Source organism: Papio anubis, chromosome 6 (assembly GCF_008728515.1).
Source record: "Papio anubis isolate 15944 chromosome 6, Panubis1.0, whole genome shotgun sequence".
Lineage (NCBI taxonomy): Eukaryota > Metazoa > Chordata > Mammalia > Primates > Cercopithecidae > Papio > Papio anubis.
In genome coordinates this window covers 92526246-92549666 of record NC_044981.1, presented here as the reverse complement: position 1 = coordinate 92549666, position 23421 = coordinate 92526246, and the positions used below count along the sequence as shown (strand labels likewise).

Genomic DNA, 23421 nt, shown 5'->3' with positions numbered 1-23421 from the left:
TAGTATAGGATTGATATTATTCCTTCCTTAAATGTTTGGGAGAATTTAATAGTAAGGCCATTTGGCCTGGAGAGTTTTTGTTCGTTTCTTTTGTTGCTTTTGAGAAACGGTCTTGCTCTGTTGCCCAGGCTGGAGTACAATCGCACACTCACAGTTCACTGCAGCCTAGACCTCTCCAGGTCAAGTGATCCTCCCACCTCAGTCTCCCTAAGTAGTTGGCAGTACAGACGAGCATCACCACGCCCGGCTAATTTTTGTATTTTTTTGTGGAGACAAGGGACAGGGTTTCAACTTGTTGCCCAGGCTGGTCTGGAACTCCTGGTCTCAAGGGATCCACCCACCTCAGCCTCCCAAAGCCACTGTGCCTGCTGTGGCCTGGAGTTTTCTTGTAAGAAGTGGTGTGTGTGTGTGTGTGTGTGTGTGTGTGTGTGTGTGTGTGTAGAGAGAGAGAGAGAGAGAGAAGGGGGGAGGCTTAACCAAAGATTCTGAGTACTATGATAAATACAGAGATACTCAAATTTTCTTCTTGAGTTTTGAGTTTCTGTCTTTTAAGGAATTTGTCCATTTCACCTATGTTTATTGGTATAAAAATGTTCATAATGTTTTTTTTAATATCCTTGTCCTTTTAATGACTAAATTTCATAGTGATGAAACCTTTTTAATTCCTGATACTGATAATATGTTTATTTTATCAGTCTGGGTAGAGGGTTTATCAATTATATTGCTCTTTTTAAAAAACAACTTTTGGTTGCATTTACTTCCTTCCATTTATTTCAACTATTTATTATTTCATTCATTTTGCTTGCTTTGGTTTCAATATGCTGGCGGTTTTTTTCTAGTTACTTAAGACAAAAGTTTATTGAGTTGAGTTCTTTCTTCTTTTTAATGTAACCAGGTACTATTACAAATTTTAATGTTTTCGTTTTAATTGAAAGTATTTTCTAATTTTCCTGTGATTTTTCCTGATTCATAGGTTAGTCACAAGCATGATTCTTAATCTCCAAAATTAGAGTTTTTCAGTTATCTATTTTTTTATTTCTAGTTTAACGCCATTATAATCAGACTATGTACGATTTAAGTCCTTTTAAAGTTGATGACGTTTGTTTTATGGCTCGGAATGTGGTCTCGCTTAGTGAATGTTTCATGTGCACTTGCCAAAAGTGTGTATTCTGCTATTGTTGGGTTGGTTACCTATAAACGTCAATTAGGTCAAGTCAGTTAATAGCGCTTTCCAAGTTTTCCATATCCATACTAACTTTCTGTCTACTTGTTCCATCAGTTACAGAGAAAATTCATTGTTGCACTTGCCTGCCCCACAGTCCGTGGACAAAAGGCATCCTGCATTCTAACAAGAGTTGCTGGCCCCAGAGCGGGAAGAGGGGACGGCGCGACTGTAGGTGTGAACCAGGCACTCACTTCGCACTCACTGGAGTAAATCTCTTCCCTTTAGCCAGGGGATAAACCCGTAGTCCTTAAATCCTCCCCTCCTCCGCCTCAGCAGCAGTTCCGGTTTTTTTTTTTACTAGGCCCCTCCTTCCAGTCGAACGCACCAATTAAAGGTACAAAAAAAAAAAGTTTATCTGTACCTTGTCCCGGGTTGACTGACTCTCGCGAGAATTCGTGGAGCTCCGACTGTTTCCGCGCAGATATCGCGAGGCGATTGGTAGCCGGGGGAGGGCTGCGCCGTGGCCCCGCCTTTCCGGAGCGCGGGCGCGCGGTGGCGGGAATTTCGCTTGTTCGCGGTTTAGACCCCACAGATTCCTAGTGGTGGTATGGGTCACCGGAGGTAGATTTCGGGAGCTGGAAGTGTGAGCAGGTACGACAGGCACCTCGGGTAACCGACGCACCGGGTCCTTGCTGCAGCCGGGTGCCGGGATACTGGCTCCCAGCCTTCTCCGCCCAAGTGCTGCCGGGCATGGGCCTGGTGGGTCTCGCCTCCTCCTTGAAGGGTTGAGGTTGGCTCTAGGGACTGGTTTCCTGGTTTCCACCCCGAGCCGGGGAGGGAGCGTTCTCCACCTTGCTGCTAGGAAACGGGCGGAGAGTGGTTTAGAAACCTCGCGGAGGGCGAAGTTCTAGGCGAGCCCGGGACGCTCTGTTCTGCAGACATTTCTTTGCTTTTCACCTTGTCCTGGGCTGCACAGTCCGACCTAGTGGGCTGATTTTGAAGTCCCCGCCACAGCCAGTTGGTTGTGCATTTTGTCTTAAGTTCTGGCAGCCTTGAGGGGCGGAGCGGCAGGGGAGGATTAGGAATTTGGCTTCTGGATTTGTTCGTTTTTCCTTGCTGCTGGCGGACGTCCTGGGAACTTTCTGAAGTAACCCCCAGTCTCTCGGCCCCCACCTACAGGAATTTCTTCACACCTTCTCTTTGGAGCCCTTAATGATACGACGAACCCCAAACATTTCAGAACATGAAGTAAACAATGGAAAACTGTTCTGCCGCATCGACGTTCCTGACTGACAGTTTAGAGCTGGAGCTGGGCACAGAATGGTGCAAACCTCCTTACTTTTCTTGTGCTGTTGACAACAAAGGAGAAGGAAAACATTTTTCTGGAGAATCCTACCTCTGCAGCGGAGCCCTTAAGCGGTAGGTAAAGCTCAGAGACATTTTCCCTCATCTGATTATTCGCCAGTTTTTTAGGAATGTTAGTTATTTCAGCCCATTTAACTTGGGTGTTCACCAAATCATGTTTTATAAATCAGCTTAGTATATCATAAGGGTACAAATGATTATCAGTTCTGCTGCTGGCTTCTTGGTAAGGGCATATCTAAAGCATTTGGGGTATTAGGGAAAACTTCCTTGGTAACTGATGTTCCCTTACTGTAGGGAGCTGGGCGCTAATTTTTCTTTTACTTAAAGTGAATTCCTAACTATCTGAGCCTTTTGAAATGGTATTTCCTTCTAAAGGGTGTGATAATATTCTAGAGCTTTCCAGTAATTTTTAAGAAAGACAAACTTTTTTTTTATTGCCCCGTTCCTTTTAATTCTACCTAATTTTGCTTCGGGCAAGTACATACATATTACAGTAAAACTGCTGTTCTTGAAATATTTTGGTAATACCTGCTGAGGCAGTTTCAGTCAGGAAACTGTTTTTGTTGACTTTATAGTTGTACGTTGTGAGAGACCTTAAATAGAATACCCAACTTCATTAATTGGATACTGTTCTCCAGACAAGGCTCAGAGTAACTGTTAGCAGTTTCAACAATTAAATGTCCCCTCGGAGGATAAAATTCTACAACTGAAGACTACTGGTGAAGACAGGCAGAAATATGTGTTTTAGAACCCGTGCTGATTTTTCCTCTTAACTTACATTACACTTTAGTCGTACATTTTATCAATATAGAAGATTGACATTTTAATACAGTCTAGCTATTGTAATCTTGAATGTGTAAAGTACCAAGGCATTTTCTGACTTTTTATACATGTCATGTATAATATGGATTCAAATAATGTAAAGGTATGGTACTTAGTTTACTTTTTAATGGGATTAAAACATAATTTTCATTTCAGATTGATTTTGAATCTTGATCCTTTACCAACTAATTTTGAAGAAGACACCTTAGAAATATTTGGCATTCAGTGGGTTACTGAAACAGCATTAGTGAATTCATCTAGAGAGCTCTTTCATTTATTCAGGTATTTCTTCGTTTTAACTTTCTGTGAGTGTAGGTGTTGTTCACTTGTGTAAATTACATTGTTGGGTGGCTTCTAATACTGATACTGCAAAAGACCAGGAGAATTGTGCAGGTTGCTCACTTGATTATCTTACCAGTAACGGTAATCAAGCAGCAACACCTGATGAATAATGGTTTTAATGAGTTGTGTTTTATTTTCAGAATCTTTATTCTTTGCATTTGACTTCATGTATTGACAAATATTTAAGGCTTTGAACTATGATTTTGGAAGAAAATTAAAATACTTTTGTTGTTCAATAGCCATAGTGTTTCAGTGATCTTTAGAGTATGGTCTTTCCAAATAAATAGTTTAGATTGTGTAATAGAAATATTAATTCTCTATTTAGACAACATTAAAAATTTTTTTAATGAAAAAATTTAAGCATACACAAAATAATATAATGAACATCCATATACCCTCCTTCAGTTGCAGTAAACAACAATTTTTTATTACATTTCCTTCATATGTCTTGTCTCCTCTTCTTTTGATTCTTTTGACTTACTTGTAAGCAAATCCTAGGCATCATGTCATTTCACCCATAAATACTTGAGTATGAATTTCTTAAAAATATGGGCTTTTTAAAAACGATGAGGACGGCTAGGCACGGTGGCTCATGCTTGTAATCCCAGCACTTTGGGAGGCCGAGGTGGGCCGACCACGAGGTTGGGAGTTTGAGACCAGCCTGACCAACATGGTGAAACCGCTTCCCTACTAAAAATACAAAAATTACCTGGGCGTTGTGGTGCGCGCCTGTAGTCCCAGCTACTCGGGAGGCTGAGGCAGGAGAATTGTTGGAACCTGGGAGGCGAAGCCTGCGGTGATTCGAGATTGCCCACTGCACTCCAGCCTGAGCGACAGAGCGAGACTCCGTCTCAAAAAAAAAAAAAAAAACCTCTATTAATAAAAATTAAAGTTCTTCATTATCACTTAAGACACAATTCATATTCAGATTTTAGGTAATTTTAAACAGGAGTCAGTTATTGAAACCAAATTATTTCAAAACACAGTAAAAATCTCTGTGATACATTTAAAGGAAAATGGAGAGGTGGAAGGAATTCTCCCACTATCATCCCATGATATCTTTTGAAGAGACTTAACTGTATCTATGCCATGTCATACATTTTATTGAGAGAACAGGCTGAGTGAGCGAGGCTTTAGGACATAGGTTATAAATGTGGGTTAATTTTTAAAGAGTTTGAAATCAACTAGGAAGAATAGCAAGAAATTACTATCAGGAATTAAGATGGAACATCATAAAACAGCATTCCCTGATAACTTTAGTCTACATTTTTCCTTTTTTTGGACTTCCATTGTTTAACTGTATGATACAGTTTAAAATTTTGTTATGTAACTGTTAACGTAGAATGTTTTATGTATCTTAAACTTCTTTTTTTTTTTTTGTGAGACAGAGTCTCACACTGTCACCCAGGCTGGAGTGCAGTGGCGCTTCTTTGCCTCAGCTTCCCAAGTAGCTGGGATTACAGGGGCCCGCCACCACGCCTGGCTAATTTTTGTGTATTTTTAGTAGAGATAGGGTCTCACCATGCTGGCCAGGCTGGTCTTGAATTCCTGACCTCAGGTGATCCACCTACCTTGGCCTCCCAAAGTGCTAGGATTACAGGCGTGAGCCACTGCACCCTGTCTTAAACTACTTAAAGATATACACAGTATCTTGCTGATGGTGAAGTCTGTGGTATTTGTAATAATTTTTGAAATATATGCAGTCTTTAATAGATACTTTTGGAAGGTCGGGCAAGGATGTATTTTATCTTTTCTTAAAGTTTTCATTACCTGAAGCTGATCCTTTCATTAACAGTCACAAGGTATTAATCATCATCCCCAAATAAAAAAGGTATTGAAGCTGTGTAATAGATTTGGAAACATTATCCATGTAATTGTTACATGCTTTATAAAGTGTTCTAAAATTAACTCTTACCTTACATTTTTAAAATTAGGCAACAACTGTACAACTTGGAAACCTTGTTACAGTCCAGTTGTGATTTTGGTAAGTTTAACGTGTGTTTAATGGCAAAAGAGAATGGTGCTGCATTATAGTGAGTTGCATATGGGTCCATGATGGTGTAATTGGGATATCATGATAATATGGAGGAAGCATTAGGCCAGAAGTTTATGAACTTAGTATGCAGAAAAAGTATGACTTTAAATTTTGTTGTACCTGAGATATATAGTTTTTTCCCAAATCTGTAGATTTTAAAGGTAAAACCAACTTAAGGAAGCTAAACTTCTCTGAAGAAAATTAGTGCTTGTTTTGGAGGTAGGGAGTGGGATAGAGAACTTAAATAAGAACTAAAAAGTGTCAGACCTCATCCTCTCTTCTTGATTTTCTTTTCTGCTTTTTTGTTTGCTTTTGGTGTTAAATGGATTACTGATTTCTTTTTTTTTTTTCTTTTGATATGGAGTTCCGCTCTTTTGTCAAGGCTGGAGTGCAAGAGTGCGATCTCACCTCACTGCAACCTCTGCCACCCGAGTTCAAGTGATTCTCCTGCCTCAGCCTCCCAAGTAGCTGGGATTATAGGCACCCGCCACCACCCCCAGCTAATTTTTGCATTTTTAGTAGAGATGGGATTTTGCCATTTTGGCCAGGCTGATTTCAAACTCCTGACCTCAGGTGATCTGCCCGCCATGGCCTCCTGAAGTGCTAGGATTACAGGCATGAGCCACAGTGTGTACAGTTAAGGTAGTAAAGGGAATTGAAGGTCAGTGTGTTTTAGCGCAGGCTGCTTCTCCTTTCTAGTAATTTTGGTGCAGTGCAGGGTTTAAAATTATGGCCTTGTCACCCTGGCTTCCAACTCTAGCTAATTGTGGGTCTTATGCCAAGTAATAGTTGTAACATTGTTGAGCATGTTAAGTGCTTAACACAATGTCTATCATTAGTGATGCCTAGCAACCAAAGACTACCTGGAACACTTTTGGTCAAACAGAAGTTTATTAGATTATGAAAAAAGGAGAAATATAGATTATGAGGAAAAGCTGGGGCTTGTCAGTAAGAGGGAGTAGGAAGGGACTTGTGATATGTTTGGGGCTCATTCTGGTAATTTTGGGTAGGGCTTAAGGGGGATAAGGCTATTTTCTGGATTGGATGTTGTTAATTAGCAGGGGCAATTTGAAGAGTGGGTATTTTAATTTTTATCTAGGAGGTGAGACAAAGGGAGGGTCCTAATTAGTAAAGAAGTATTGTCCTGGTCACTGGAAGAGGGAGGATGTGTTTTTTTTGTTTTTGTTTTTGTTTTTCTTTTTTTTTTTCTTTTTTTTTTTTTCTTTTTTTTTGTGTGTGTTTTGTTTGGGGTGTATGTGATTGCATAGTGCCATGTTTTGTATTCAGACATGGTTACAGAGGTTTTGTTTTTGTCTTGTTTCACTATAATAATGGAGTGGCCCTGTATCATTATTGTTATTTATTATTATTATTATTTTTTGAGATGGAGTCTTGCTGTGTCACCCAGGCTGGAGTGCAGTGGCATGATTTTGGCCTCCGGTTCAAGCAATTCTCCCGCCTCAGCCTCCTGAGTGCTAGGATTACAGGTGCATGCCACCACACCTGGATAATTTTTGTATTTTTAGTAGAGATGGGGTTTCACCATGTTGGTCAGGCTGGTCTCGAACTCCTGACCTTGTGATCCGCCTGCCTCGGCCTCCCAAAGTGCTGGAATTACAGGTGTGAGCCACCACGTCAGGACTATTTTTGTTTTACAAAAATCGTTTATTTTCAGTAGGGAATACCATGGCCTACCTGTTAGCTATCAGCTTTTAGGCTGTTTTATATGTTTTGTTTTTTTAGCATGTTATGTGATTTGTAAATGTTAAGTATTATTGTTTCATTATCATCTGATGAGTTCCTGGTTCATGCTGGGTACTGTGCAAGGTACTGATGAATCAAAGAGGAAAAATATGCTGCTGATGAGTTTGCAGTTGTGTAGACAGTAAGACATGCAAAGACATGCAAGCATACGTCAGCTTGGTAAATGAAGAAGTACTGTGATAAAGGAATGTACAAGCTGCTGTGGGAGCCAAGGGCTTTGTCTCTGTCTGTGAGCTCATCACTAAATGATGCCAGATCTGGGTCTTCACAGATGGGAAGGAATTAGCTAGGCAAAAGATTCGGGAAAAGGTCTTTGGACAGGAAGAATTCCAGGCAGGAAAAAAGAAAAAAACCTATAAACAAAGACGTGATGTGTGTAAAAACATAAAAGTTTAGAGAGCATGGAGTAAATATTAATTACATATGGTTGGATCAGAATGTGTGTGAGTGATGAATTTGGAAGAGGTGAAAGCAGACTTGGCTTTGTAAACCATGACAAAGAGTCTGATTTTTATTTTGGAACTCTTGGGGAACCACTAAAAGATTGTAGTGGAAAGAACCAGAATACCTTTACATAGAATGACTTAAGTAAATTGGGTTCATGGAAGGCATTTATTATGATAGATTATTATTATTACACTTATTAACCTGAAACCACTGCAGTGGACTATTTGTTAAGATGGTTGTTACACTGACATTTTGGCTGTTTTTGTTGCTTAAAAAAGCTTTTAATGATAGATTTTGGACACAAGTTAGTAGTGTTAAATATTATCTATACATGAACTTGTTCCTGCCATGTAGCTGTGTTCGTTAACTTGTGTAGGTACCCTTGGCCCTCAGCCGTCCCAAGAAGTCCTTATGTAGGGTTACTTAGTTACTTACTGCCAGATGAGTATAGTTCTTGTTCTAATCATTATGCTTCCAGGGTTAATTTCCAGTTGAGGCAGAATAACATACATAATAACGTTTTGCTGATAGCTGTTTTTTTTTCCCCTCTTTCTCTCTGTCTCGCGACAGGGTCTCACTCTGTCGCCCAGGCTGGAGTGCAGTGGCGTGATCATGACTCATTGCAGCCTTGACCTCCCGGGCTCAAGCAGATCCTCCCATCTCAGCTTCCCAAGTAGCTGAGACTACAGGCTCACACCACTATGCCTGGCTAATTTTTTAATTTTTTGTAGAGATAGGGTCTCACTACGTTGCCAAGACTGGTCTCAAACTTCTGGGCTCAAGTGACCCTCCCGCCCTGGCCTCCCAAAGTGCTAGCATTGTAGATATCAGCCACCACACTCAGCCAAGGGCTATTCTTAAATATGGTTGTTGGTGTTACCCTGTCTCAGCTATTGTGTTTGTTTTTGTCTCTAGACATTCCTTACGGATTTTTTTAAATGTCTTCCATTTCTGACTGCATGCTTGTTTTCATCCATCTTGAATATATGGAGTGTATATTATAACCAATGTTTTTTACCTTGTTGCTGCTACTAATAATTCTTTTTTTTTTTTTTTGAGGTGGAATCTCGGTCTGTCACCAGGCTGGAGTGCAGTGGTGCCATCTCAGCTTACTGCAACCTCTGACTCCCTGGTTCAAGTGATTTTCCTGCCTCAGCCTCCCGAGTAGCTGGGATTACAGGCACATACCACCACACCCAGCTGATTTTTGTATTTTTAGTAGAAACGGGGTTTCATCATGTTGTCCAGGATTATCTTGGTCTCCTGACCTCATAATTCACCTGCCTCAGCCTCCCAAAGTGCTGGGATTACAGGTGTGAGCCACCACTCCCAGCCAATAATTATTTTATCACTGTCATTTCTGAAACTGTTTGTATTTATAAGTTTTTCTCCTGGTTCTGTGATATATTTTTCTGCTTCTTTGAATATGTAGTAATGTTTCGTTGTGAGATGAACATTATGGGTTTCACATTGTTGCTTTCTGGATTTTTTTTATTCCTTAAACTAGATGTTGAATTTTGTTCTGGCTCGCTATTGTGTAGTTGTAATCCAGTGGCTCTTTTTGGGGCTTGCTTTAAATTTTGGTAGGACTTTTAAAAAGCAGGCTTTAATGTTAATTTAGCCTAGTAAATTAGCCTAGTAAGGCTTTTGAGAATTATTTCTTATGCCTAGTCTATTATGAGATTTTTTTTCATGCTTGCTGGTGAGAACTTGAACTATTCCCTGGCTTGTGTACTCTTTATAGGGAATTGTTTTCTGGTGTTTTTCCCTGGCCTTGGGTAATATTTTTCATGCTTGAACAGATCAGTACTTAGTCAAATCTCAGAGGGACCCTTCTGTACCCTTCCAGAACTCTATTTTGTATAGCTTATTTCTTCTTGGGTACTTTTGCCCTGCAAATTTGGACTTCCTGAAACTTGGATCCCATATCTCCTCATCTCAGAGAGTGAGTTGGGCTGTATTTGGGTTCTCTTCCTCATATTGCAGCCTGGAGACTATCTCTAGGTGGGGAGCTGGTGCAGTTGTAGGGCTCAGTTTCTCTCTGGGAGAGCAAAATCTTATATTGTCTTGTGTCCAGAGCCTGAAAACGTGCTTGATGTAATTTTTATGGTTTTCAGTTTTACAGTGGGAGATGGAGCAATCTGATTATTTTACTCCATCTTGCCTGGATGCAGATGTTCATTGCAGTTATTTTTAAGAGAGTACTGCCTTTATGGGCTGGGAATTATGAAAATTGGGATGATACGACTTTTTATGGGTGAAATACAGCCATAGAAATGCAGCTTAATATGGAGGTATTTACACAACTACTTCACACTTATGCTTCTGCTCTGCCAAAGTAGTGGCCATGATTGTTCATTTGAATTAAACTTCAGTTTTATGTTTAGTATGGGTGTAAATTTGTAGCCTATAATTCTCATCATGTTTTCTTTGCTTTTGTTTACTAGATTGTCTCTTACTCATTCTCTCTATAATGATTATCAGTGTTTTGCCCATGGTAACTACCTAGATAATTATTGCTGATATAAATGCTGAAGTAAGTGAGGGAAAGCTGACATGGAGTGAGGTTGGCAGAAAGACAGCAACTGTTAAAAGGTCATTCAGAACTTTATAAATTATTATTAGGAGTTTTTATTTTATTCTAAATATAGTAGGTATTCTTTCAAGAGTTTTGACTTGGGAACAAGATAAATTGATACACACTTTAAGCAGATTTTTTACTTGGTGTATAGGGGGACAAAAGAGAGCATGGAAAGACCTGTGAAGAGTGCTATTGTGGTTTTTAAGTGCTTATAGGGGAAAGGGATAGTTTCAATGTATATTTGGTTATAAACTTAATAGGACTCTGAAAGATTAGATATGAGGTTAAAGGAAATGGAAGAATCAAGAACTACATAGGCTACTGGTGACACCACTTAATGAAATGCTGAAAACAAGGGCAGCATGAACAGGTTTTGAAAGAAATCAAAGGATGTATTATTTGCACTGTCTGAGCAATCCAAGTATAGGTGTTAGGCAGTTTAACATGCAAGGTCTGGAGTGCAAAGGAGAGATGTGGGTTGTAGATAACCCCTTTAGAGTCATTACCATTTATTAATAAAGGAACTGATGATATCATGCATATGGGAAGAGATATACAGAGAGTAGAGATTTCAGGACTGAGTCCTGAAGAGGCCATATTAATAATAGAATTGAGGAGGAGGAGTCAGTAAAAGAGGGGTAGGACAAAGGACACATGAGGAAGAAAGAAGACCGTCATTATGTGGCACCATGAAGCCAGGTGTAGCTAGTGCTACTGTGGGAGCAAGTTACTTGAGGGTAGGCATTGTCCGTTAGATTGGGCAATGTGGGTTTGATTGGTGACTTTAATAAGAGCATTTTTTGAGGAGTAGTGGGGAGCAAAAACCATATGAGAATGTTTAATATAAAATGTTACAAGATAGAGAATTGCTGCTGGTATGGCTTACAACATTTTTTGTCACTGCCCATGATAATTATTTGAATTATCAACATTGTCTATTTTGGTTTCAGGGAAGGTATCAACTCTGCACTGCAAAGCAGACAATATCAGACAGCAGTGTGTACTATTTCTCCATTATGTTAAAGTTTTCATCTTCAGGTAGGATATCAGATGAGTATTTTGATCACTGCATGAATTTCTGTGTGTATTCATATAGACTCTGATTGTTTATTTTATCTAATTATTTTTTAGGTATCTGAAAGTACACAATGCTGAGAGTCATGTTCCTGTCCATCCTTATGAGGCTTTGGAGGCTCAACTTCCCTCACTGTTGATTGATGAGCTTCATGGATTACTCTTGTATATTGGACACCTATCTGAACTTCCCAGTATTAATATAGGAGCATTTGTAAATCAAAACCAGATTAAGGTTTGACTTGTTTCATTTAATTTTTAAATTATCAGCTTTTTCTCCCCACAAGGAATATTCATTCAAGAAGGAGAGAAATTAGTCAAAATTACAGCTCTGCAACCTGACTGCCTGTGTTGAAATTCTTGCCCCCCATCCTCCTTCTATTAATTATGTGCTCTTGGGCAAATGACATCTCTTGCCTCAACCTCCCCATCTGTTTAATTCTTATAACTTACTAGAATCATTGGGAGAATTAAATAAATTAATATACATGAAGTTATTAAAACATAATATTCATTGAATCAGTAGCTATTCTCTTGATTTATGACAGTGTAAATGTCTGAAGATTTTAAAGCAAATGAAATAATCTTTGTTTTCTAAAATTTTTATCATATATTGCAGTAAGATTCAAGATCAGCTTATTAAAAAAAACTTCCAAGACCACATCATTGTGTGTATTCTGATTTTTGAGGCCTTTTTGGAAAGTGATTAAGATTGTTTTGACTCTGCCTTTTTTTTCCTTCCTGTGATAATCATTCCTTCTGAAGTTTGGTTTTTAAAAATTTATATTGTTACCATGCCTAGCTTATAGATAAGTAATAGATTCTCCCTATGAAAATGGGAGCTTGTATGAATAACAAATTATGGTAATTCACAGTGAGATTCCCTGAAGTCTCAACCCCTTTCATTATATTTGACTTTACCATTTTGAATAATATTTACTCTTTATGAACATATCTTTGTTAAAATATAAAAACAGCTGAGCATGGTAGCTCATGCCTGTAATCCCAACACTTTGGGTGGCTGAGGCAGGAGGAGTGCTTGAATCCAGGATTTGAGACCAGCTTGGGCAACATAGCGAGACCCCATCTCTACAAAAAATTAAAAAGTTAGCCCAGGGTGGTGGCACATACCTTGTAGTCCTAGCTACTCAGGAGGTTGAGGTGGGAGGATCAGTTGAACTCAGGAGGTCGAGGCTGTGGTGAGACATGACTGCACTACTGCATTCCAGCCTGGATGACAGAGCAAGACCCTATTTCAATAAATAAAATAAATAGAATTAAATGTTTACATGTTTCTGTGAAATGTAGCAGAAGCAAGTTGGCTTTTTTATCAGAGATCAATATATGTAATAATAAAAGCAAATAAAGTTCTAACTGAATTTACAAGTTAGTATATCTAATCCATAGAAAACAAATAGGTAATTGCTTTTAATTATGTCATTTAATAAAAAGATTCATGAGTAGATTGTTGAAGGAGGGATGTTTTCCTTTTTAGTTTCTGTAAATTGGACTGGTTTTTATTTTCTAGTTATCCATCAAATACGTAAGAAATAAAAATGAATAATTTATATAGCAGCAGAAATAAAATTTGTGCACTAGGGTCCTCAAACTAGATATTACCTTTCATAGGCTTTTTAATTAGGCAGACTTGAAAAGATAGGTTATTTGAAGCTCAGAAGACTAAAGTTTTAAAGCAGGGGAACTTTATAGTCTTCAAAAAATAAAATATCACACACTAAAATACTGTTCTTTTCTGAAACAAAAACATAATAGAAAGCATCTTTCAAGACTATGTTTATATATTTGTTATAACAATCTTGTATAGGAAATGTTTTGTTTTCATTGGTATTTCCAGTTGAGCTTCTTTTATTATTTTTTAGGAACTCTAGATATATATTAGTTATTGGGAATTATGTATTGCAAATATTTTATTTACTTTTTCATTAAGTAAGCTGACTTTCTAGGTAGATTTGAATTTTTTAGATAGTTACATTTTTCCATTTTTTGTTTTATCTATGCTGTTAAAATATTTTGATTGTTGCTTTTATCTTTAATTCGTGTTATTTTTAAGTATGCACTGAGGTGAGAAGTCTAACTTTAGTTTCTTGCAAATGCATAAGTTAAAACTCTTATTTTTTATTGAATGACCCATACTTTTCCCATTGATTTGAGATGCCACATAAATTCATTTCTGTCTTCTCTGTTCTTGCTCTTTGTTATCTATTTCTGTCCCAATACGGTTTTGTCAGTGTAGCATTTTATTTTGTTTGTATACCTAATAACGCAGGTCTGCTCTTCATCATTCTTTCTATTTGTTTTAATGGAACATGTTACATCATTTTTTTTTTATAGTATTTATTTTTATAGTGATGCTAAATTCTGACAGGAGGAAGGTTAGTGATAACCCAGTATAACACAGTACTTGAAAGTGCTGGGTTTTGACTCAGATAGAATTGAGTTTGAATCCTAATACATGAATTGAGAGAGAAATTTTTTCACCTCTTTTTACTTCTGTTCCTTAATGAGATGACAGTAATGTCTACATGACAGTCTAAAGTTCTTTTGTTAAAATATTTTATAGGAGTTCCTAGGTACTCATACATTAAAAAAAATTTCCTAGCTAAATTCTAAAACAAAATTGTGAAAACACGTGTTTAAAAAAATTCTTTTACTGCCTTGCAGCTATAGTAGAATCAGAGGTTGGCTGGAAGGTACCTTTACTATACAAGTCTATTCAGCAGCCCCAGAGTGGGTTTGTCTTAAACCAACAGATGAAAATATTTACTGCTTTCAAAGATCTTCAGTGAAGGAATCCTCTAATGAACAAGACAGAGGTTTTCCCTGAGCTTTTGAATAGTGGTAGGTTAATTGGGTCTTTATCCTTGTGTTTATGGAGGAATATTGTGACATGCTATGAAACACCTAGTAAAATATTAATGAATTCTCAATCACAGTTGATAATGTCATCCACAGCTTTTTCCACCATCATGGCATTTATTACATCTCCACTTGGATATACATTGGCTGGTGCTAGAAATTCTTTACATGCTGGGTGAAAAATTGAGTAAGTTTATGGATTTATGATTTATATTCTTTTTAAAAGCTTTTATTGCTTTTTAAAATTACGTAAGTAATAAGTGCCTTCTGATATTTAAAAAAAATCAAATAGTAAACAAAGTAAGAAGTAAAAGTTTTACTCCTTTTTTTCCAGAGGTAACTACTGGGAACAGCTTGATTTATCTTTCCATATTTACATTCTATTTGTTAGTATACATATTTACATTCTATCTGTTAGTATATATATAAAAACTCATAGGTAAAATTTTGTTTTTGTTTTTAACCACAGATATGATCATACTGTTCAGTGTGATCTTTCATTTATCACTGTTTTAGCGATCTGTTTATGTTAGTACCTATAGTTCTACTTTATCCATTTAAAGGCTGCATGTTATGGTTCTACTATATTTAGCCATGTCTATTTTTAAACATTGAAGTTACTTTCATTTTTTGATTTTACACATCATTTTTCACTGAACACCCTTGTGTATAGATATATATCTTTAATCTGTGTACAAGTTAATTCTGTAAAATATTCATAGAAGTAGAGTGGCACATTGTAGTTTTAATATGTTTATGCTGCTGTTTTGCTGAATAGTAAGTCCTACTGATCTATAGACATTAACTGTAGTGTGATTTTACTTCATACTCTTGCCAGTAGTTGATGTTATCAATTATATTTTATTTTTTGCCAACTAATGTGTGAAAAATCAAATGAAATTTTTTTGATCTTGCAATTTCTTGGTTACAAGTTGAACATCTTTACAGTTTATTGTCTGTATTTGCTTTATTAATTACTCATTATATTTTGCAAATTTTCCTTTTTTTAGTAGGAGTTTATTTATATTATGGATAAATATCCTTTATCCTTATGGATACGTTGCCCATTTATTTCTTGATCTTGCTCTTTGACATTTTTAGGTTCCATTGGCAACCTGTCACTTAGGTTGTAAAGATGTCTATTACTCCTACACCTGCTTTTCAGTTAATAAATACATACATATGTCTATATATGTATATACCTACATATATTCATACACAGAAACATACAAAGATGTACATCAGTATATAATTTCCTCTCGTGGACTCTGTATTTCACATTAGTATATTCTTAGAGTAATACTTAAGTGGAGTTATTCTGATAGGTATACATTTTGGTTATCTTTTACCTTGGTTTGCCCTATTTTATGCCACAAAACCATTGCATGGGGTCAGTTTATCAGTATTTGTTAAAAGAATAATGTTTTAAAGGCTTTGTTGATTAGAAATGTGGATGCAGATTTTATGTTGTTCTCTTTTTTTAAAGTTGTGTTGCATTAATACTTTTCAAAGATAGACTTATTAGGAAAAGAGAAGTTTATTAGATGTTACTTGGAAGAATTAGAAACTTTTGGGCCGGGCGAGGTGGCTCACGCCTCTAATTCCAGCACTTTGGGAGGCCGAGGTGGGTGGATCACGAGGTCAGGAGATCAAGACCATTCTGGCTAACACGGTGAAACCCGGTCTCTACTAAAAATACAAAAGCAAAATTAGCCATGCATGGTGGCGGGCGCCTGTAGTCCCAGCTGCTTGGGAGGCTGAGGCGGGAGAATGGCATGAACCTGGGAGGCGGAGCTTGCAGTTAGCTGAGATCGTGCCACTGCACTCCAACCTGGGCGACAGAGTGAGACCCCATCTCAAAAAAAAAAAAAAAAAGAAACTTTTGAAGATAATGTTTATCAGTGCTCATATGAGAAGGTTGTCCTCAAAGTCACGTTTTATTTGCAAAAAAAAATTAAAAACTGTATGTTTTAGTTTTGTTATAATTTAAAGACGTACAGTCACTTTTTCCTTTATGATTTAGTAAAATCTGTATTTTAAAACTATTTTTATTACATTTTCAGAACAAGTTGTATATGGTCATCAGTTTATGAATCTGGCAAGTGACAGTTTAACCAATGTCAGCCTGTTTGAAGAACATTGTGAAACTCTGCTTTGTGATTTAATAAGCCTGTCACTCAACAGGTATGACAAGGTAATGCTTTAAGAGTTTGTTTGTGTTTTTGAGACTTAAAGACAATATTCAGTCCTTAATACATGTCGTTTAATCTGTAATAATTTAATCTAAAATGGTTTATATATTCTAATTTTATATTTTGTTGCTATTATCTGGGACCTGAAAGGGAAAACAATTTTTGTTTAAACATCTAAAACAGGCTGGAGTTGGTATTTTAGAGCTTTTCTTTTTCTTTTTTTTTTTTAAGAAAAACAGCCTTTTCTATTTTGACAAAAATAAATAAATGATGTTTACTGAAATCATTGGAAGCCTAATTTCTATCCAAATAGTAGAGGCCAGCTCTTTAATAATGTATTGTATTGCTGTCATGTAATAATAAAATAAATGCTTACTTAAAGTTACTTGACACGTTTTAAGAGAGGATTTTCTTGCTTGTTTTCATAAAAGGTCTCAAATCATGGGTGAAATTATGTGTTTTTATTAAACTGTGTGTATCATAGAGCGTTTAATGGAGGTAGTGATTTAAAGGTGCTACAGAGCATGTTCATTTTTAAGTAGTAGAAATGTTTAGAGTATTATCTGTTATTTTAGATTACAAGCATGAAGACTATTTTTGGGAAATCAAGATTTAGGGAAAAGGAGTTTTATAATTTTTCAAAATTTAGATTTTTTATGCATTATCAATATTTTTACAATGTAGTGTGTATGTGTATTAGTGGATTAACCAGATATGATAGAATGATAACTTTTAAATATTTATTTTTGATGATTGACAAAATTATATATATTTATCGTACACATCATGTTTTGATATGTGTATACATTGTAGAATGACTAAATATAGCCAATTAGCATATATGTTATCTCACATTCTTATTTATTTGTGTGAGAACACTTAAAATCTATACTTTTAGTGATTTTCAAGAATATAATATAGTACATTGTTTTTAACTATAGTCATCATGTTGAGCTTATTCCTCTTATATCTAACTGAAATTTTGTATGCTTTGATCAACATCTACCTCGCCTCCCTCCTAATCCTCCTCACAGCCCTTGGTAAGGATCATTCTACTCTGCTTCTATGAGTTCAGCTTTTTTAGATTCCACATATAGGTGAGATTGTGTGTTATTTGTCTTTCTGTGCCTGGCTTATTTCACTTAATATAATGTCCTCCGTGTTCATCTATATTGTTACAGATGACAGTATTTCCTTCTTCTCAAGGCTGAATAGTAGGGTCATGCACTGTGTAACAAAGTTTTAGTCAGTGACAGACCACATATACAAGGTGGCTATACCACATAGCCTAGGTGTGCAGTAGTAGTCTGAAAAAGTTTTAAGTACAATAAATCATGTTAGCCTAAAGACGCACTTCTCAGAACATGTCCTGCTGTTAAGTGACATGTGACTGTATTCCATTGTGTATATAAACCAGATTTTCTTTATGCATTCATCTGTTGATGGGCAATTTGGCTGATTCCATGTCTTGGCTCTTGTAAATAATGCTGCAGTGAACATGGGAATGCAGATATCTCTTGAACATACTAATTTCATTTTCTTTGCAAATATACCTAGTAGGATTGCTGGATCATGTGGTAGTTCTGTTTTTAATTTTGTGAGGAACTTGCATACTGTATTATATGATGACTGTACCAATTTACATTCTCACCACACTGTGCAAGGGTTTTCTTGTCACCACTTCCTCTCTGGCACTTGTTACCTTTGTCTTTTTGGTAGTAGCCATTATAACAAGTTTGAGGTGATGTCTCATCAAGTTTTAATTTGCATTTCCATAATGAGTAGTGATGTTGAGCATTTTTCACATACTGCTTCGCCATTTGTATGTCTTCTTTAAAGAAATGTCAACCAGGCGCGGTGGCTCATGCCTGTAATCCCAGCACTTTGGGAGGCTGAGGCAGGCAGATCAGGAGGTCAGGAGATCGAGACCATCCTGATTAACACGGTGAAACCCTGTCTCTACTAAAAATAGGAAAAATTAGCTGGGCATAGTGGCACGTGCCTGTAATCCCAGCTACTTAGGAGGCTGAGGCAGGAGAATTGCTTGAATCCAGGAGACGCAGGTTGCAGTGAGCTGATATTGTGCCAGTGCACTCCAGTTTGGCGACAGAACAAGACTCGGTCTCAAAAAAGAGTATGTCTATTTATATTTTTTGCCGATTTTGCAATTGGATTGTTTTCTTGCTATTGAGTTGTTTGGGTTCCTTATATATTTAAGATACTAATCCCTTATCAGATGTAGTTTTGCAAATATTTTCTTCCATTCTCGAGATTTTCCCTTCATTCCATTGATTTTTTTTTCCTTTGCTATGCAAGTATTTTCTTTTTATTTTGACATAATCCCATTTGTCTGTTCATTTCCGTGGCCTGTGCTTTTGGGGTCATATCCAAGAAATCATTTACCAGACCATTGTCATATAGCTTTTCTCCTATGTTTTCTTCTAGTATTATAGTTTCAGGTCTTATATTTAAGTCTTTATTTTGAGTCGATTTTTCTGTATGGTGTGAAACAGGGGCCTAAATTCATTCTGTGTGTGGATATCCAGTTGTCCCAACCTGTTTATTGAAGAAGCTGTCCTTTCCCCATGTTATGCTCTTTTCATCATTGTCAAAAATCAGTTGTTCTATTTTGTTCTGTGTCTGTTTGTATGCTAGCAGCACACTGTTTTGATTACTATAGCTTTGTAGTATATTTTGAAGTCAGGTAGTGTCATGCCTCGAGGTTTGTTATTTTTGCTAAAGATTACTTGGTCTATTCAGGACCTTTTGTGATTTCCTACCAATTTTAGGATTGTTTTTTCTATTTCTGTAAAAAAGTGTCATTAAATATTTTGGTAGGGATTTCATTGAATCCGTAGGTCACTTTGGGTAGTATGAACATTTTAATAATATTTCTTCCAATCCATGACCACAAGATATTTTTTCTGCTTATATGGGTTGTATTCCATTTCTTTCATCAGTGTTTTATATTTTTCAGTGTATAGGCCTTTTGCTCTTAGGTTAAATTTTTCCCTAAGTATTTTTGTTTTTGTGGGTATATACTATATATGGGATTGTTTTATTGATTTCTTTTTTGGGTAGTTTGTTGTTATTGTATAGAAATGCTATGGTATTTTGTATGTTGATTTTTGTATCCTGCAACTTCACTGCATTTATTTATTTGAATAATTTTTGATGATGTCTTTAGAGGTTTCTATATATAAGATCATGTTATCTACAAACAGCAACAATTTTAACTTATTTCTTTCTGTTTAGATGCCTTTTATTTCTTTTGCTTAATTGTTGTGGCTAGGATTTCTATTAATATCCTAATACTATTTTTTTACTTTGTATTAGGTTAGAAATGTGTGCATAGCTTATGTAAAATATTGCATATATTATGAATTTAAGAAGCCTAGCTATATTTGCAAATATAGTGTACATTCTGTGCATTATCTAGGGCTGTTGAGGATTTTTTTGTTAAAAAACGGTAAGTAATTTAGAAATTACTTAATCATTATAAATCTCTAATAACTATTTATTGTCTTGCAGAATTTTTACTGTGTTTACAGTGAATCAGAATTTATTTTCTAATCTTTTAATTAGAAGTCTTTTGTTGTTGTAGATGACTCAGAGCAAAATAAGCAAACTGGCCCTGAGGTATAATCTAGCCCATTACCTATTTCTGTAAATGTAGTTTTGCTGGGATATAACCTGGTCCATTTCTCTTACTGATTATCTGTGGCTGTTGTACCGAAATGGCAGAGTTCAGTAGTTGTGACAGAGACTGTATTGCCAACAGACTCTTAAAAATGTCCTATCTAGCCCTTTATAGAAAAAGTTTGCTGACCACGGGACTAGATGATTAAAAGTTTTTTTTTTAAGTTGAAATCAAATTAATCTGTACTTTTTGTTTTAAAATGGAAATTTATCTCAAAAATTAAATGAAATTGCACATTTTCAATAATTTTATCTAATTGAGAATAAATTCTTAGTCATCTAAATCATTCTTTTAAAAGTATTTCAAAGATATATGGCATTTAAAATTCTGCTGCTGTCTTATAAATAACACATTTTGGTTATTTTCTATAGGTGAGGCCTTCTGAATCATTAATGAGTGACCATTGTCCATGTTTATGCATTAAAGAATTATGGGTTCTACTTATTCATCTTCTAGACCACAGAAGTAAATGGTCTGTCTCAGAAGTAAGTTGGAAAATTGATATGTTAGTTATTGTTACTAACCTTTATATTGATTTAATCCAATGGTTTTGACTGAGAAAATCTTAGCTTCCTTTTTTATAATAAGGCAATGATAACCACCAAATAGAGCAATAACTGAGTGCTGAATATCTACTTTATTTTTAACCCTAATTATTTTTAGCCCCAAGTTAGTAATATGAAAAATCTAAGAGCAGTACAAGGTTCAACTCTTATTTTTTTTTCAAGTTTTGTTGTTGTTCTATCAGAAATCTTTTAGACTAAGGTATTTACTACCCATTAGTAACCTAGAAAACATTTTAGTCAGGAAATGTGGCAGGTTTAGAAGATATGTGGAGAAATAAAACAGGTTTCTATTACTCAATTTTATCTTATTTCAAGGAGGGAGGAAGAGAAGCAGAAAAGGGAAGATGAGAAACTTACTTTCACTTCATTTTCAGTCATGTCTTCAGAACAGGGCTTTATTTTATTTCAAGTACTGTAAGTTATTGAAAAAGAGAAGTATCCCTAGGTAGAAGTAAACAGTCTCTTGTAAAACAATATCAAAAATGGTTTATGTTATATGAAAGGGTACTTTTGATTTTTTATGGATTTAAAAATTTTCCAGTTTTCTGTAATTTGGGGTTTGGGTGCTGCTATTTTTTTTTTTTTTTTTTTTTTTTTTTTTTTTTTTTTTTTTTTGAGACAGAGTCTTTCTCTGTTGCTCAGTCTAGAGTGCTCACTACAGCCTCTGCCTTGTCATGATCTCGGCTCACTGCAGTCTCCGCCTCCCAGTTCAAGCAATTCTCATGCCTTAGCATCCTGAGTAGCTAGGATTACAAGCATGCACCACTGTGGCCAGCTAATTTTTGCGTTTTTGGTAGAGACAGGGTTTTACCATGTTGTCCAGGCTGGTCTTGAACTCCTGACCTCAAGCGATCTGCCTCCCTTGGCCTCCCAAAGTGCTAGGATTACAGGCATGAGCCACCATACCTGGCCTGCTGTCTTTTTTTAGTAACAACTCTATTTTTGTAGGTTTGCAAGTACTGTATTTATTTTGAATTATTACTTTAGCATCAAATAAGTGTAAACTTAATATATCTTTGTTGAGTTAAAATTTTTTTTTTCATAACTTAGAAGCAGTTGCTGAATTGCGTAAACTTGAACTTTGGCTTTCAGGCATTATGGGGTACAAGAATAGAAGATACAGTTCAGAGTTGATCAAGTTGGTAGCCTACAACTACACCAATTATCCATAAAACTGGGCACTCAGAAAGATGAACTAGAAACTCAACTAGATCTGAAAGGACAATTGACTATCTTTAACCATGGTGCTTTTCAGAAGTTTAAAATTGCGTCTGTGTGTTTTTTGTTGTATTCTATCCCTTATGTGGGATTACAGACTGAGTTCATGTTACCTAGATTTTATTAAAAATTTCAAACAGTTGAGCCGAGGAGATCAAGGATACAGTGAGCCAAGATTGTGCCACTGCACTCCAGCCTGGATGACAAAGTGAGACCTTGTCTTGAAAAAAGAAAAAAAAAAATTCAAGCCATTGAATTCTGGGTAGCCAAGAAAAATGGATGGATGCCTAAACCCACATCTGCCTACATAATCTTCCAACAAAATATAGAACAGCAAAATCAAATATATCTACGGTTGACTCTTGAACAATGTGGGAATTAGGGATGTTGACCCTCCCCCCAACATGCAGTCAGAAAGCTGCATGTAACTTTCGACTTCCCCAAAAAACCATTAGTAGCTTACTGCTGACTGCAGTCCTTACCCATAACATAAAGAAACAATTAACATGTATTTTGTATGTTGTGTACATTATATACTGTATTCTCATGATAAAATAAACTAGAGAAAATAAAATGTTAAGAAAACCTTAAGAGAATATATACTTACTTCTCATTAAGTGGAAGTAGGTCACCATAAAGGTCTTCATCCTTATCTTCATGTTGAGTAGGCTAAGGAGGAGGAGGAAGAAGAGGAGGGGTTGATCTTGCTGTCTTAGGGGTGGTAGAGATGGAAGAAAATCCATATATAAGCGTACCCATGTATTTCAAACCTGTGTTCAAACGTCAGCTGTATACAAAAACATGCATATTATATAACTGCAAATGGGAGTGCTTAGTACCGTCAGTTTTAAAAACAGAAAGCCACTAAAGCTCTTACCACAAGCCTTTCTAATAAGGCAGGGCAGTCTGAGAAAAACTGCTCAGAGAAGAGAACTAACAGTGGTTATATTTTAAAATCATTGTCAGAATGTGAAGATACTGAAAAAGTTTTCTTATAAATCAGAGAACTGATGATAAGAAAGAAACATAGAAGTGTCCATATTACATGGAGTTTCTGTAGAATAAAAATATGAAAATAAGTCATGGTACCTACCCATTGGTGATTGGGTGATGAAGAGCACCAGAAGAGAAAGCAGAGAATTTAGGGTCTTAAAACACCACCACCAAAAAAAAAGAATAAATCAAAGGACTCATACCCATTCCCACCACCCAAAAAAAAAAAAAAAAAAAAAAAAAAAATTCGGTAAAGAAATGGGAAAATGGGACTTTGGTG

At 36.3% G+C, this 23421-nt stretch overlaps 1 protein-coding gene and 1 long non-coding RNA gene across 13 annotated transcripts in view; one reads left to right on the top strand and one right to left on the bottom strand.

The window, feature by feature from the left end:
- LOC110742995 overlaps window positions 1-1664 on the bottom strand; it is a 645960-nt gene extending 644296 nt beyond the window's left edge. The window contains exon 1 of one of the 3 annotated variants that reach the window (XR_002521362.2): window positions 1587-1664. This is a non-coding gene — a long non-coding RNA (uncharacterized LOC110742995). The other 2 variants (XR_002521359.2, XR_002521361.2) reach the window with 2 other exon arrangements.
- Window positions 1665-1709: 45 nt separating this feature from the next.
- The window catches only part of MMS22L (MMS22 like, DNA repair protein), a 159217-nt gene continuing 137505 nt past the window's right edge, over window positions 1710-23421 (top strand). For 6 of the 10 annotated variants that reach the window (XM_017958125.3, XM_017958128.3, XM_021936805.2 and 3 more), the window contains exons 1-9: window positions 1710-1816; window positions 2345-2584; window positions 3509-3634; window positions 5629-5678; window positions 11472-11559; window positions 11653-11830; window positions 14569-14659; window positions 16536-16666; window positions 20736-20849. In XM_017958125.3, the coding sequence (XP_017813614.3) occupies window positions 2421-2584; window positions 3509-3634; window positions 5629-5678; window positions 11472-11559; window positions 11653-11830; window positions 14569-14659; window positions 16536-16666; window positions 20736-20849 (942 nt within the window). In that variant the 5' untranslated portion in view covers window positions 1710-1816; window positions 2345-2420. Of the gene's footprint in view, window positions 1817-2344; window positions 2585-3508; window positions 3635-5628; window positions 5679-9229; window positions 9254-11471; window positions 11560-11652; window positions 11831-14280; window positions 14455-14568; window positions 14660-16535; window positions 16667-20735; window positions 20850-23421 lie in introns of those variants that run through there. The other 4 variants (XM_021936806.2, XM_021936809.2, XM_017958123.3 and 1 more) reach the window with 4 other exon arrangements.